The sequence below is a fragment of the Eurosta solidaginis genome, chromosome 1 (assembly GCF_040869045.1).
Source record: "Eurosta solidaginis isolate ZX-2024a chromosome 1, ASM4086904v1, whole genome shotgun sequence".
Classification (NCBI taxonomy): Eukaryota; Metazoa; Arthropoda; class Insecta; order Diptera; family Tephritidae; genus Eurosta; species Eurosta solidaginis.
This window is the reverse complement of record NC_090319.1, coordinates 248,687,838-248,701,918: the sequence shown is the minus strand read 5'-3', so window position 1 is coordinate 248,701,918 and position 14,081 is coordinate 248,687,838. Positions and strand designations below refer to the sequence as shown.

Genomic DNA, 14,081 nt, shown 5'->3' with positions numbered 1-14,081 from the left:
TCACCCCTGGTCCACCTTTATGGCGATATCTCGAAAAGGCGTCCACCTATAGAAATAAGGCCTTAACTAAGGATTACTCCCTTTTAAAATACTCATTAACACCTTTAATTTGATACCCATATCGTACAAACGCATTCTAGAGTCAACCCTGATCCACCTTTATGGCTATATCCCTAAATGGCGTCCACCTATAGAACTATGGCCCACTCCCTCATAAAACACTCTTTAATGCCTATCATTTGATACACATGTCATACAAACACATTCCAGGGTTTCCCTCGGTTCATTTTCCTACATGGTTATTTTCCCTTATGTTGTCACCATAGCTCTCAACTGAGTATGTAATGTTCGGTTACACCCGAACTTAACCTTCCTTACTTGTTACTTTTCGCCTTGAGAAGTTTTCAATGAGACTCTTCGTATAATCTTCCTCCTTACACTAATCGTTTAAAATTAATAAATCCTCCTACCCTTGCAAGTCGTAGAGAAATGTTAGATGTAATATTAAACTATTAAATTGATCGATTTCAAGCTCATTTCTTTTGAACGAGGTAAACTTGAATGTGCCATGCCGAGTTTCAAGGCATTAAAAACCTATAATTCTTAAACAATGCAGAAACAATTTCCAACTAAACGAACCTTTTCTATGTTTGTGTGAAGATTATAACTCTCACTCGAGAATAATTGATGTTTCGGACTCGCTCTTTGCCACGAAAAAAAACTGTTATATCTTCTCTTAATAATTAAAAAATCATATGTATACTTTTAATCTATTGTATTTATGTATCTATATTTCTCAGGTGATGAGTTTCTCTGTAGCTGAGCAATTTTAGATCTCGACGCTTAAGAAGCCACTGCCTCTCAAAGACTCGGTAACAATAAAATAAGCGCTCTTGCCATTATCTGGTGAATGGCGATTAGGAACTTTCCACACTTACATGGACAGCTCCTCCCAATTGGCGCCAGTAAACCCAGAGTAAGTAAGTAAGTAAGTATAAAGCCTATAAACCTTGATACTTAACGTAAATTCTTTTTCAATAGCAACATTCAACATATATATATGATTTTCGGTAGCACTCAAATTGGGAAATTTGACCTGACTTCAATGGAAATCAAATATTGAATTGATTCTCGCCTCGTACTAAAGTTGAAAATACAAGTATAAGATGAGTTGAAGAAAAACTTAGGCCTTATATTTAAATCGGAATAAGATTTGTCTTTTTCTCGAACCTTTGTAAATTTGTTTTTATTCTTTATAGTGTAAAGCCAGACCAAGTGATCCCGGAAATTTCAACAAAATCACGGATTTTTGAAAAAGATTATTTATTGTAGAGTAAGAGCATGGTTATGTTGCTGTAAAAATATGTCGTCTATTTTATTAACAATTTTTTGGGAAAATTTATTTCTCATAAACCACAAAGTAATGATCTGAAATTTTGTACACACATAAAGTAATGTGTTCACTATCTTTTACATAAAAAATAAGGGTAAAAGTGTTGTAAAAGAAGTTCAAAATTCTATTTAGAGATTATTAAAGGTAAACATTTTTCCCTTTATTCTGTACAAGATTTGTCTTTTTTAGCGTGAATAACGCATAAAGAAATGTAATTGATTAAAAAAAATTTTTTTTGCAAATTAAATCTTTTATAATTCTTCTACCCTTATTTTTTACGTAAACGATAGTGAACATATTACTTTATGTGTGTGCAAAATTTCAGATCATTATCTTTTGCGGTTTAAGAGGCATTAATTTTGCAAAAAGAGAGTGAGCCAAATCTTAATAATTAATAAAATGGACAAATTAAGGAACTTTAACGACTTTAACTTTGTGAAAACCTTAAAGCCGACGACAGAGTGCTCTCTATACGCCTGTTTTCATATGTTTTACAAGCTTCCAACGTTTCTTGCACTCTGCCATCTTTTAAAATTTTCCAAAAGAAGTAGTTTTCATAGTAATATAGCAATGCTCCCCGCGTCCACTCTGTCTTCAACCTAAGAGTAAACTCTCCCAAAATTAGAAAACGTTTATTTCAATTAACGCATTCGGCCATTTTTAAAGTGAACTAGTTTCGTCCGGGGTCAAAAAATCAATCAATTTTTTAGATAAACGGTATCAAAACTAAAGCCTTTGTGGTGATTTTTAGACATGGAACATACCCTTGATTCTTTATTTGGGATGGGCCAAAACTCTTTCCCATAAATTATACTCTTCTGTACAACACGAGGTGTGTAGCTCCAATACAACTGTCACTAACCAGGCATAGCTCTTAAGCGATATATTGTTGTTATTGTTGTTTCAACTCTCTGTGGAAAATTTACAATCTACGCACTGATGTTCCGGTTTTCCTGAAATCGGAGAAAATTATTAAAATAGGCTTAACCATGCGAATGGGGTAAGCCTTAGGTGATTGACCCGGTTTATTCGAACCGGGTTTTTGTTAATTTTTTCGCCGGTTTTTAGACTTCGGTTAACCGGTTTTTCACAAGGGCTTTAAAGGCTTTCGAAAGTTTATCGAAATAAGGCAACATGTTAACTTATTCATAGTCATCTTGTTTTTATTGAAACGGCAACCACAATATACATGTGAGCTTATGTATTTGTATAGCCGCGAAAGCAAAAATTAGTTAAAATTGGATACAATGCTTACAAAGTCGAATAATGGAACGCCGAGGTAAAGTTCTCCAAACATTGATTTTGTAAATTTTCGTGTTCATGACTCCTTTTTAAACTACGCTTTCCAAAATGGAAGAAAAAATACGCTGTAGCATTGTATGATCGGTTGTTTCAGAAGAATCAAGTTCACACATCTGATTCTAGTTCCAAACATGATTTTTTTCGGAATTTCTTAGACCCTATGAATGTTTCAATGATTCAACTGAAATTTAAATTTGATTTGTGCTCTAAAGATTTTATTTGAAAAAGGCGTCCGGACGATCTGGTCATCCTAGTGATATGAAATAACACTTATATTCTTCTGTTTAACACTGTGCTAACTTTGGATTTGTTTATGTAAACGATTTAGCTATTGGTATGTTAGTCTTTTATTTTTAGCTGATCGTATGTTTAGTTATAAACAGAAAGTACTAAAAAAACGGTTTATCCGGATTTGTTTAAGTATGCCTACATTTTTCGAAAAATTCAAAAACCGGTTTTTGAAAAAAGTCTTACAATGAAACACCCTAGGTAAACCTAAACGATGTTGAATATCTTTGGTATTACGTATTAATATAAAAAATAAAAGTAAATACAGGGCACAATATACTTCCGAGGAGATTTACGTCGAGCTTCTCTTCCAATTTGCGTCGTGATCCTTTTAATTTTCCCCTTCAAATTGTTTATATTTTTTGACGACTCCGAGAGGCATCTGCAAGGCAGATGAATTTTCAATAAGAAGCTTTTCATGGCAGAAATAAACTCGGAGTGTTTGCGAGGGGCGACCCCGATTTTTTCTAATTTAAACAACTTTTTTCTAAGCTCGGTGTGGTAGGCGGAACACGCTACCACATAATAGAGTTCTATGAGTGCACACTTCCTTCTGCAAGGCTTCCTATAATAGCAATTCCCACGAATATCAGTGATATAGATTCAACGGTTACTGACATATGCATGGGTGGTGTCACGCCTCTCTTACTAACATACCCTTATTTTCGTTAAAACTGTGACATTAATAATGTTAACAGCTATGCCAAGTTTCAGCAATATTTATTAATTGGTACAGGAGATATGCAATATGGGAATCAAGTTTGTATGGGAAGTGCCACCTTCTTCCATTCCTCCACTGATATAATATCGATATTGTGCATCCGCCTTCCAAGTGACATTACTCTGGCATAAGTAGCATCAAAGTAATTTGATTTTTCATATTTTGGTCTATATAGATGCCAAGCCCCCTATAAACCGATCACCGCTATGCACTGTAGAACTCTATTTCCTACAAATTGGTGCATATTTCCCCCAAATCGGTTAAACAGTGCGTCCAAAACAGGAGTTGGAAAGTTTATGTGTGGCGTACCTATATATAGATAGATATGTAAATTAGGGCCAGCATAGTTTAAATAGCGAGTGGTTTATCTTCATTGCCTCATTTAACTCATACCAAAATTTAAACATTCATATGTCGTGATGTAGAAGAAACTTAAATGTACACATATATTAGACGGCACAAAGTAAAACAAATTCAAACAAAGAATATATATTTGATTTTTATTACAATAAGTAGCCGTTGTTGGAAATTAATCGATTAAAACTTATTGCTATTTTTGTGTTCATTATAAAGGTACCAAATTAGCGTTGTAGTCAACTAAACTGGGTTCACAACAGCTTTACCAAATAATTTACAATCGCTAAAGTCGAGCTTACTGAGCAAGTTTATAGTAAATGTATGTTGATAACTTGATAGGATTTAAAACTTATAGTAACATGTATCTAAATGTATGTACGTTTGAATGATAGCTAAATTAAATTTTCTAACATATTGTAAGTACAGCTATTGTTGTTATTGTTAAAATAAAGTAAAATACTATTTCGGCCTATTTGTTATTTCATGTACTATTGTGCATGAATGAATTATGAAAAAAACAACTATTTAATATATAATAAACTTAAACAACTTATGGTATTCATTTATATTTTAAATAAGAATGAAAGAATTAAGTGAATAAAATAATACATATATATGAATATGTCTATTAATAAGTATTTTAGATGTTTGGTATTAACACAAAAGTATCATGGAATATTGCTATTACTTGTGTTTATGCAAGGTTAAACTATTCTAAAACTATAAAATATATATATATATATATATCTATAAATATGTATGCAAAATGAAAACAAAGAAGTGAATGTGTTCGAGCTGCAAAATAATAACAGCAGTATTGCTAAGGTGCTACTTAATTGATGGAATCTTGCTGATTCTCAAACTGATAATGCTCTGCAAAAGCGCGGTGAAAATATTTATGTTGTGTTTGATTTACTAGTGATGATCAATAGATTACAAACGTTTCATTTAACCAACACGCAACGTTGCCACACACAGCTACTTTGACGAAGAACGTGATGTTCTGCCATAAAAAGTGACACTGCTGCAACAACTGCAGCTCGAACACACTCTGCATTAATAATTCGTGTTTTGGGTGATATTTTTAAATCGGTTCAGGCCAAATAATTTATGAAACTTAAGACGAATTTTTGATTTTGTTGCTTCGAACTCGTCATGTCTATGTATGTAAGCGACCAATTTAATGGGAATATGGATGTGCCATATTTTCGAACTTTGAAATGATGAAAAGGCATATACATTGGGTTGGGTCGATTTGTAGGGACAAAAGTTAACCGATATCGCGCAATCGACTTTTCGATAGGATTTGGGCTCAGGAAATAAAGTTCCACTACGCAAAAGTCCATCAAAATTCTTCTAAATCTAAATAAAAGAACATTTTTTTTTTTTTCAAAAAAATACGGAAAAAATGATTTGGAGCCTTGAAAATAACAAACAAAAAAAAAACAAAAAAAAAGAATGCATAAAAAATCGAAAAAATCTATGAAATTTCGCAGGCTCGAAAATTATTTTTTTGGGTATGCGTAGTGGAACTTTTTTCCTGAGCCCAAATCCTATCGAAAAATCGATGGCGCGACATCGGTTAATAAATCGACCCAGTCTAATATATGTATATACTATGCAGATGAAAACTGTAATTTATTTTTGCGTCAAAACATTGTGGGGCTATGAACCTATGAAAATTATTTTGTAAGCTACGATAAACTGATTTGTTAAAACCATTTGGATTAGTTGAAAAACTTGCATACAAACAAAGTCCCAGTTTCTATAAATTGAAATGGATGAATTTTAATTAATTAGTTTCTTACTTGAATATATTTTGTACCAAAAAGGAAGAAATCCATAATACTTATGCATATTAAAGTGGTTTCAGTTTAGATAGGGAGACCGATTAAGACTTCAATACGTTACATAGTTAGGTAGGAAAATTTATTGGATTATGAATTTAAGTATATGTCTATGTATGTATGGATGTGTGCATGCATGTATGTAAGTTTAGCCGTTGCCGGACTGTGCAAAATTTCGCTCGAATCTGATAACTGTAAGAGCTGCCACGTTGCATTTAGAAATTTTAAAAATTATATGCAATAAGAGTCTCGCAGTTTATATAAAATAATTGGTACACGTTAATTAAATATTTATTTGTTACGTGAAAACTCACAGAAATAGATATTTGAGGTAAAATAGCAAGTTGGTTGCAATATGAATAGTATCCGAAAATATCGTCGACGTCGCAATAAAAGCTGCCAACCTAATCCAACGAAATGTAAAGTAGAGCGAACGAGCTCAATTGAATTAAAACATCACTCATTATTGAAAATGTAAAGTCCAATCATATTAGGAATACACCTCGGAATTTGAGATAAGAAGCTGGAAACTTGCATGCGTCTTTATCTTGGCATTGTAAAGGTGGCATCAAAAATCACAATAAACTGCATGTGAGTGTCTAAGATTTTCGAGGTCAAAGGTCGTATAATTTAGTCTTCCCAAATATATCCCTATATATGGCTTACTCGCGTTTTGCACTCAGTACGAATATGAACATCAAGTGCAGCCAAATTATTGAGATTAACAATTTCTGAGTTACAGCGCGTAAAGTATAAAAAGTAGCTCAAGTTTTGACGGGTCCCAAATAAGTGATAAATCAAACGAATCAGCTAATATATTGTATTTGCACTAACATTGGGGTCGCCAAAAAGAGAGATTGAAATTTTTGAAAAATGGGCATGTCACCGCCCTTTACAGGCTCTGCAGTGCACCACAATCCGGAAACTGTAGGCTCAGACAATAAAAAATACATCAAAGCAACACTTGATGGATATTATCTGCATGCAATAACAAAGATACCTGCCAAAAATGGACAAAATCTTAATGAACCGATTTAACTTTTTATACAAATTGCAGTCAACCGAAATTTTATTTTTCATTGTACGAACTATGATTTATCTTAATATATAAAAAACACGTGTCACAGGTTTGAGGCCAATGGACTCCTAAACTACTGAACCGATTTTGAATTTGTTTTGCACCCCGTGTGTAGTTTGATCTAACTTGAAATATAGGTTATATCTCAGTCGCAATATTATTTTATTACAATTTTTTTTATTTGTTTATACGTAATATTAAAATGTTACGTATACGCAGTGGTACTCATATTTTCAGGTGGTCGGGATATACTTCCGTGTAATTGCTTGGTGTTTAATTAAACAACCTGCTTATCAATAAAAAATATTATGCGAATGATATCAAGTATAGCACATCACCAGGCCCGCCGAGGGGGGGGGGGGGGGGGGGGGGGGTTCTGAGGGGCCCGCGATTTAGATGACATTTTTTTTAATACAGGAGAGTCTTTAGTTGTTCCATGTGCAATTTTTAAGCCGAATTTCAAAAGCAACGAAAATCTGCATTTCGTTTTAATATTATAGTGAAGTGTGAAAAATAAAAATCTATATATATAAAAAGAAAGGCTAAAATGTGTGTTAGTTGGTCGCCGGTGTTTGAAGAGATGCGTCGGTCGATTGTGTTCAAACTTTCACACAAGTTGCGTAAACCTCACACGGTGGTTACTACAGGTACAGGTATAGGCCAAAACGTGGGGCAGTGAATGCCTAGACAGTGTTTATACAATATGGATATCAAATTAAAGCTGTTGATGAGTGCTTTGGTACAGAGTAATATATTATCCAGAGACGGACTGGGACTGGGATTAGGACTAGGACTGGGACTGAGACTCGGAGTGGGACTGGAACTGAGATTCGGAGTGGGACTGGGACTGGAATAAAATACATACCACCCTCTGGGACAGGCAATAAGGTATGCAGAAGAATCAGAAGGAAATAAGAGAAGAGAAAAGAGAGAAGGAGATTGAGAAAGAGATAGAATGGGACGAATATGGAGATAGATGAAGCGAGAAAGACGGAGGGAGGAGTGAATAAAAGGATTAGGAAAAAGTGAAGAGGGGGAGGGCAGAGTCAGACGGAAAAAGCTTATTAAAATGTATAGAGATAGGCCAAATTTAGGGCAGGACAACGTCTGCCGGGTCTTCTAGTTATAATATAAAAATTATAAGTGACCATTTTATGTTACAAAAAGGTGATCGTGAATACAAACCGATTTGTTTGCATTGGTATTATTTTTTGAAAAGTATCTCCAAAAAGAGCTTTTTTCAATGAGCAAATTATTACCTTTGTTACAGCTTCCAAATTGTGGTAAAGAACTGGGTTCACAAAGGGGCTTAGACACGTCCTTTTTATGAAATATATAACCTCTCTTGTTGGCGACCGCATTGTGAGGCCAAACACCAAATTTTAACAAATTCACTGTAAGTAGCGTAGTTGAGAAATGGTCAAGCGTACAAAGAAGTGCTTCATCTGAAGAGTTCGATGATCTTCAACTTCTAACTGAGCGCTAGACGCGAGTAAGCCATTAGAAACGAGGAATTTGCAAAAAAGAAATTTTTCTACCTATGACCTCGAATATCTCAAGACGCTTAATTTTTACCTGTAATGTCACCTTTTCAGTGCCAATATAAAGGCATGTGGATGTTTCCAACGTCTGATCTCAAATTTAAAAATTGTTCCCTTTTTTCACCTGAAATTACTGGATTATGAATAAAAATTCATGGCATTAGCAGCTTTTTATAATATTGTTGAAGTTAGCAGGTTTTATTTTCAAGTCGTGGTCTGATTGAAAAGTGGAATTAGCAGTTTTTATCGCGACATCCACAATATGAAAATATACTGAGAGGAGTTCTAATAAAACTGTGAGCAAATTTCGTCGAATTTCTTAATATAAAATTTTAATCCTCTGGCTACCTCTAAAATCTCATTTTTTTGTGACCCAAAAAAAGGTCAAAATGACATTTTCGTTAGACTTAGCTAGCTGCTTAAGGGTTCTAATGCTCCACTATACTTTTTCTTGTGACATTTCGCTAGAGGTTTTTTTTATATAGATATATAGATAGCAATCGAAGCTCAGATAGCTTTCTAGAAGCCGAGATATACTTCAAGATGGTAACTTCAGTTATCAAAAAGTACTTATTCATGTTACCAAATTTACCAAACAGCAAAAACGTGTAACAGCAAACTACTGACTTAAGTTTCCCCAATGCAGTTATTTGTAGAAAATTTTACGTCAAGCCACACCAATGCAATAATAACCTTTTCAGTTAGGAAAACTCAGCCCTAAGAATCTGGAAACAAGTAACTAAAGCTTTGGATTTCTTTACTACTTCATAAAAATATACGTATATGTTTATTTAATCGCGTAATTACTAACTACTACCTCTACTTTAAAAAATTATGTATTAGTTCAAAAGAAATTTAATTTTTTTTGCACTCAACTTAACCCAAAAACCAACTAAAGAACGCCAACACAGAAAATTAATTTCGCCTACCCAGGACTCAAATGCACACAAGCTAACAAACCCAACATCATTAACCGTACAGAGTAAGCGAACACGATTTGTGTAGCCGATAGTGGCGTTTAAGGCAAGTAGAAAGTTGGTAGAGAAAAGCAACAAATAGTAACTCTAATTTAAGGAAACTAAAAGCTTTGAACCTTCCAGTCAACTACAGTAAGCGCACAAATATCTAGTAAGGCTTTCGAATCGGATGAAGGAAAAGTTAACATAATTCAAATTTTTTGTCGCTACTGCCATACTATTAATCGCCACATTTACAACACCACAAACATTTGTGACTCATCCAACCCACTCTTATCAGACGGTGGTTTCTTTTCCTGTGGGCGGTGATGAGGCGCACGATAACATCACACCTGCAAATTTTGGTCTTGACAATGGTGATGATGTTATATCTAATTGTGGCTGTGATTGTGAACGTAACTTTAGTGGATGCGGACTGGTGGGAAGCGGTGGTGGGGCTGTGCGCAATTTCAAACGTGTTGGTTTAAGCGGTCGCTTAGGAGGTAATGGTGGTGGTGGCGGTGATGATGTTGATAACCGACAATTTACTGAGGTATCACTACTGCGGCGCGAATCAAAGAATGAGGTATTACTATAGATAGCCTCCTCTTCGATAGTCGAATAGATTTCCTCTGCTGTCTCATAATAAGAAGCTGCATTCAAAATGCGGTGCAAAGACGTTGTCGACTCCGATTCTATCGATGCTAGAGTAGAGGTGGAAAGATCTAAGGAGTTTACTGTGTTTTGATAATCACCAGTACTGATGTGTACGGGGCCACCAGATGTGGAAATGGGCAAAGTTGAATTGTGAGCAACTATTTCGGATATTGTGGGAAATTGCATTGACGTATACGACGGCGTGGGGGAGGTAGTTGCAGTATAAGCAACTGGTGATTCAATTTTGTATACAGATTTTATGGCGTTACTATTTGTTTTCGTTGCGTATGACTTGTAGTTGCTGTGGTGCGAGGAATGGGATGGAGAGACGGAGGTGGATGTTGATGATGAAGTAATTAACGCCAAGGGGCCACCAAAACTGGCATCTATTGGTTTTAGACTAATTTTATTGTTGGTGCTATATATGATGTCAGTGGCTTTTGCCGTTAATGAGGTGTTAACACTGTTACTACTACTGCCAATAGAGTTGTGAGTGGGAACTGTGACCTGTTCTTGTGTTGATTGGGTTTTCGATTCACTCACCAGTGTTTTACGCTGATGCAAATGAAGTTGCGGCGCCTGTTGATGAACCTGTGACGGGTTTACATATAAACTGGTAGTTCCCGTGCCTGTCGTCAAAGTATCACCACTGGTGAGGAAAATGGGTGTGGTAACTAATGATGATGACGACGACACAGATGTTTGTGAATTAGGTGGAGTAAATTGTGGATGTGGCAGAAGAACAAGGCCACCTACAGTAAAAAGCGATTGATTCTGTTTGGATTGAGAAAGGCTACTTTTAACAGTAGAGATCAAGTGACCAGTTAGAACGTGAGTAGTACTTGGCTGTTGGGGTTGTGGAAGGTTGGTATAGTGTACGGGAAATATTTGCGCTGTTGGAAATATTTGTGTTGGCGAAAGTGGGTTATTATTTGATGCAAAGCCTGTATGTACTGCTGCTGTTGATGATAAGAAATCCACCATTGGCTGCATGTTTAAATTAGGAGAGATAATAGAAGAAATAGGAGAAGATATGTTATTAGTTGAAGATTCACTATCACAATGAGAACTACTAGCAAAAACGCGAATTTGATCCGCAGAGGATAGCAGGTGGTCGGGTGGTGGGGGGAGTGGTAATGATTCAAAATTGTCATCTGAACTATCTATAAATGGATTTACCGAGTGTTTGATGCGCTCGTAACTTGGAATTGGTGGCGCATCCTCGTGTGGTGCACCCAGCTCTGGAATTTGCGACATTCTACTCACACTACATAGCTGATTGCGAATTTCATTCTCATGTAGCAATATTGTGCGATGTTCCTCCTCGCTAACCAATATATTATCTGGCGAGTTTTCATGTATAAACTCCGAAGGGCGACGCTGTGAAGGCGGTATTTTATCTTCTGTTGCTAGCGGGAGCGATGGGAGCACTTCCATGTAGTATGACTCTTCGTTTTGTGTATCATGTTTGGAGGTTGGAGTTGATGTTGGCATAGTGGCATAATTTATTGGCGGTGGTGGCGGACTTTCACGTGGACGCAGCGGACTACGTGGTGTTTTTACACGCACCGGCAGCTTTGCGCTACTGCTACTTGGCGTAGCAAATGTCGTGCTTGGCACGCTCGGTGGTGGTGATAGTGGCGGTGGGGAGCGTACTTCATGAATTCTGTTTGTTGTAGGATCGTGCTCGAAAACTGTAAAATCACCGTAACCAACATCGGATTTTTGAAAAGCATCCAAGGCCTCATTATGCACCAATTCAGCATTTTTAGTTTTCGGTTTAGGCATTATAGGAGGTGGAATCCGTTTCGGTTTAGCCCCTTTTGAGCTTGATACTAAATCTTCAATGGATTTTGAGTACGCACTTACCACAGTACTAGGTGTACTGCGAACGCTTGATGCCGAACGTTCAGTGCCCAACAAGTTCTCAGTTGATTTTGAGCCAAAGAAAAAATGTTCCCGTGCTGATTTTAGCGCTGATGGCGATTTTGATATAGCTTTTGCCAATTCAGTATATTCATCACTTTTTGTTTTGTCTTGGAATGCCTCACGGAATGGATTATCTCTCTCAATTTCTTCAGATACCAGCACTTTTTCCGGCTGCGGTGGAGGACTGCGGTAGCCGACACTACTTTGATCCCTGCTAGACAAAGGTGAAGAAGCGCGCACATGTTGAACTGTAGGGGATTCAATTTCCTTAATTCGTGCTACTGTAGGCACAATTGGCGGTAATTTTTCGGGACGTTTGAAACGTTCAAAGGTTGAATTATTTGATGATGAGGGACTTGAAGATCGTAAAATGCCTTTTCGAGGTAAGCGATAACATGCGCTGCTATATTCCTGCTCAGAATCGTAATAACGTGAGTAGCCATCGGGTGTTTGTGAACGTTCGTAATCCGACTTGGAGCGTTCATCTCCGCTTAGATCGAAACTAACAGATTTTCGGTGCCCCCCATAAGCAGCACTGGAAAGATCTGGCGTGCTACGACCAGATATATTACCCAGGCGATCAGTACTAGGCTTATATGGACGGTAATCATTTTCAGAGTCGCTTGTGTAGCGAGGTGATGGACGTGGTCGCTCGAAATAATCTGAATCTGTATCAACTAGATCCTGTGTTGCATCTGCAGTTTCATCTCTATAATCAGAGTCTTCTTGCTCATCTGTGTGCACTCCTGTATCTTCTTCCGCACCATCGTCAATGATATAAATGGGATCAGGTTTTTTAACTTTATGTGATGATGTGTTATCCGCATCTTTCTGATGAAGACATTCATTTTTTATAAATTCTTCGCAATCTTTACTAGACTTCGCGCTGATGATTTCAATCGCTCCTGAATTCTGTATAGGTGCCGTCGCGAATCGCCGCTGTTGGATTTTAGTGTGAACAAACAGAGTTTGTTCAGCATAGAGAATATGTTTTTATTATTTACGTTCAAAATTATTCAAAATTATTAATTTAAGCGATAAAACATTCATTGAAGCGTTTTTAAAAAGGTTATATGAATAATGTGCAGTTTTTGTGCTGGTGGAATTGAAATAAACGATTGTAGACTGAGTTTTAGTTGGGTGCTTAGAAATATTATTTAAGTTTAAGTTTTCTATGTTATGTGAAATTAAATGAGTGATATGCTTTAAATGTTTTTGAGACAGTGAAGAATATTTAAGTGAGTTTCTAAATAAAAATTATTGACAAATACATTTTTTTGCATTAGCGGTTATGAAATTGGATGAAGTCAGCAAAAAACCAACGATGTATTTGACATAAATTTTGTGCTGATGGAGAACACCAGCACCAAGTAACCGCATGAGCAACCATAGGCACAAGTATAAATTCGAACACTGTGATTATAGCAGTTGAACATGGCGCGAACTCAGCTTGTTTAGCTGTCAGGACCATGAGAAAATAACTTGAGAACTGACAGTTTTGGCGCGGGGCATAATAAGAGCAATCTTATTCTCTCGTTAAAAGAAAACGCTGTACAAATTTAAGTCATCATGGAATTATCTTCGCGAAAATGTCTCCGCACATCTCTGTCTATGTCTGCTCTAAAAAGAGGAAAGCGTGTTCAGCTTTTGAACTTTTTAACCAATTTCATTTTTATGGCAACTTGTGTTTTGTGCATAAAAAATTTTCATTTATGTACGGTATTACACATTGTACATATAAATATTGTCCTCAATCGACTCAGGTGTACGTATATAGAAAAAAAAGCATAAAAATTCCATTATAAGAATGTAAATTACAAAATAAGGCGACAATTTTGATGAAAAATTAAGGACAAAAAGAACTTGCACACACAAATTATTTTAGCACAGAAACAGTTCACACATAAGCCAAAGTAAACCAAAATTATAATTCAACAAAAAGTTTAAAAAAGCCAGAACAAAACTTTCCGACATCTCAGTCAAAGTCAGCAGATCCCAAAAACGCGCCTTGT

The 14,081-nt window shown here is 36.1% G+C and overlaps 2 protein-coding genes across 22 annotated transcripts in view; both read right to left on the bottom strand.

Moving 5' to 3' along the window:
* scrib (scribble) overlaps positions 1-14,081 on the bottom strand; it is a 696,032-nt gene that overhangs the window by 176,099 nt on the left and 505,852 nt on the right. For 19 of the 21 annotated variants that reach the window (XM_067760306.1, XM_067760307.1, XM_067760302.1 and 16 more), the window contains 2 exons: positions 11,320-13,008; positions 10,684-11,127 (listed from right to left, as the gene is read on the bottom strand). The exons of 1 other annotated variant lie outside the window; for it this stretch is intronic. In XM_067760306.1, the coding sequence (XP_067616407.1) occupies positions 10,684-11,127; positions 11,320-13,008 (2,133 nt within the window). The remainder of the gene's footprint in view (positions 1-10,683; positions 11,128-11,319; positions 13,009-14,081) is intronic. One more of the 21 variants, XM_067760309.1, reaches the window with a different exon arrangement.
* LOC137237084 (uncharacterized) lies at positions 4,184-10,672 on the bottom strand. The gene has a single exon (XM_067760323.1). The coding sequence runs from the start codon at positions 10,324-10,326 to the stop codon at positions 9,781-9,783; it is 546 nt and encodes a 181-aa protein (XP_067616424.1). The 5' UTR covers positions 10,327-10,672; the 3' UTR covers positions 4,184-9,780.

What these genes read in the sequence shown, in the direction of transcription:
- LOC137237084 (XM_067760323.1), bottom strand. Translation starts at nt 10,326, where the DNA reads ATGCAATTTCCCACAATATCCGAAATAGTTGCTCACAATTCAACTTTG.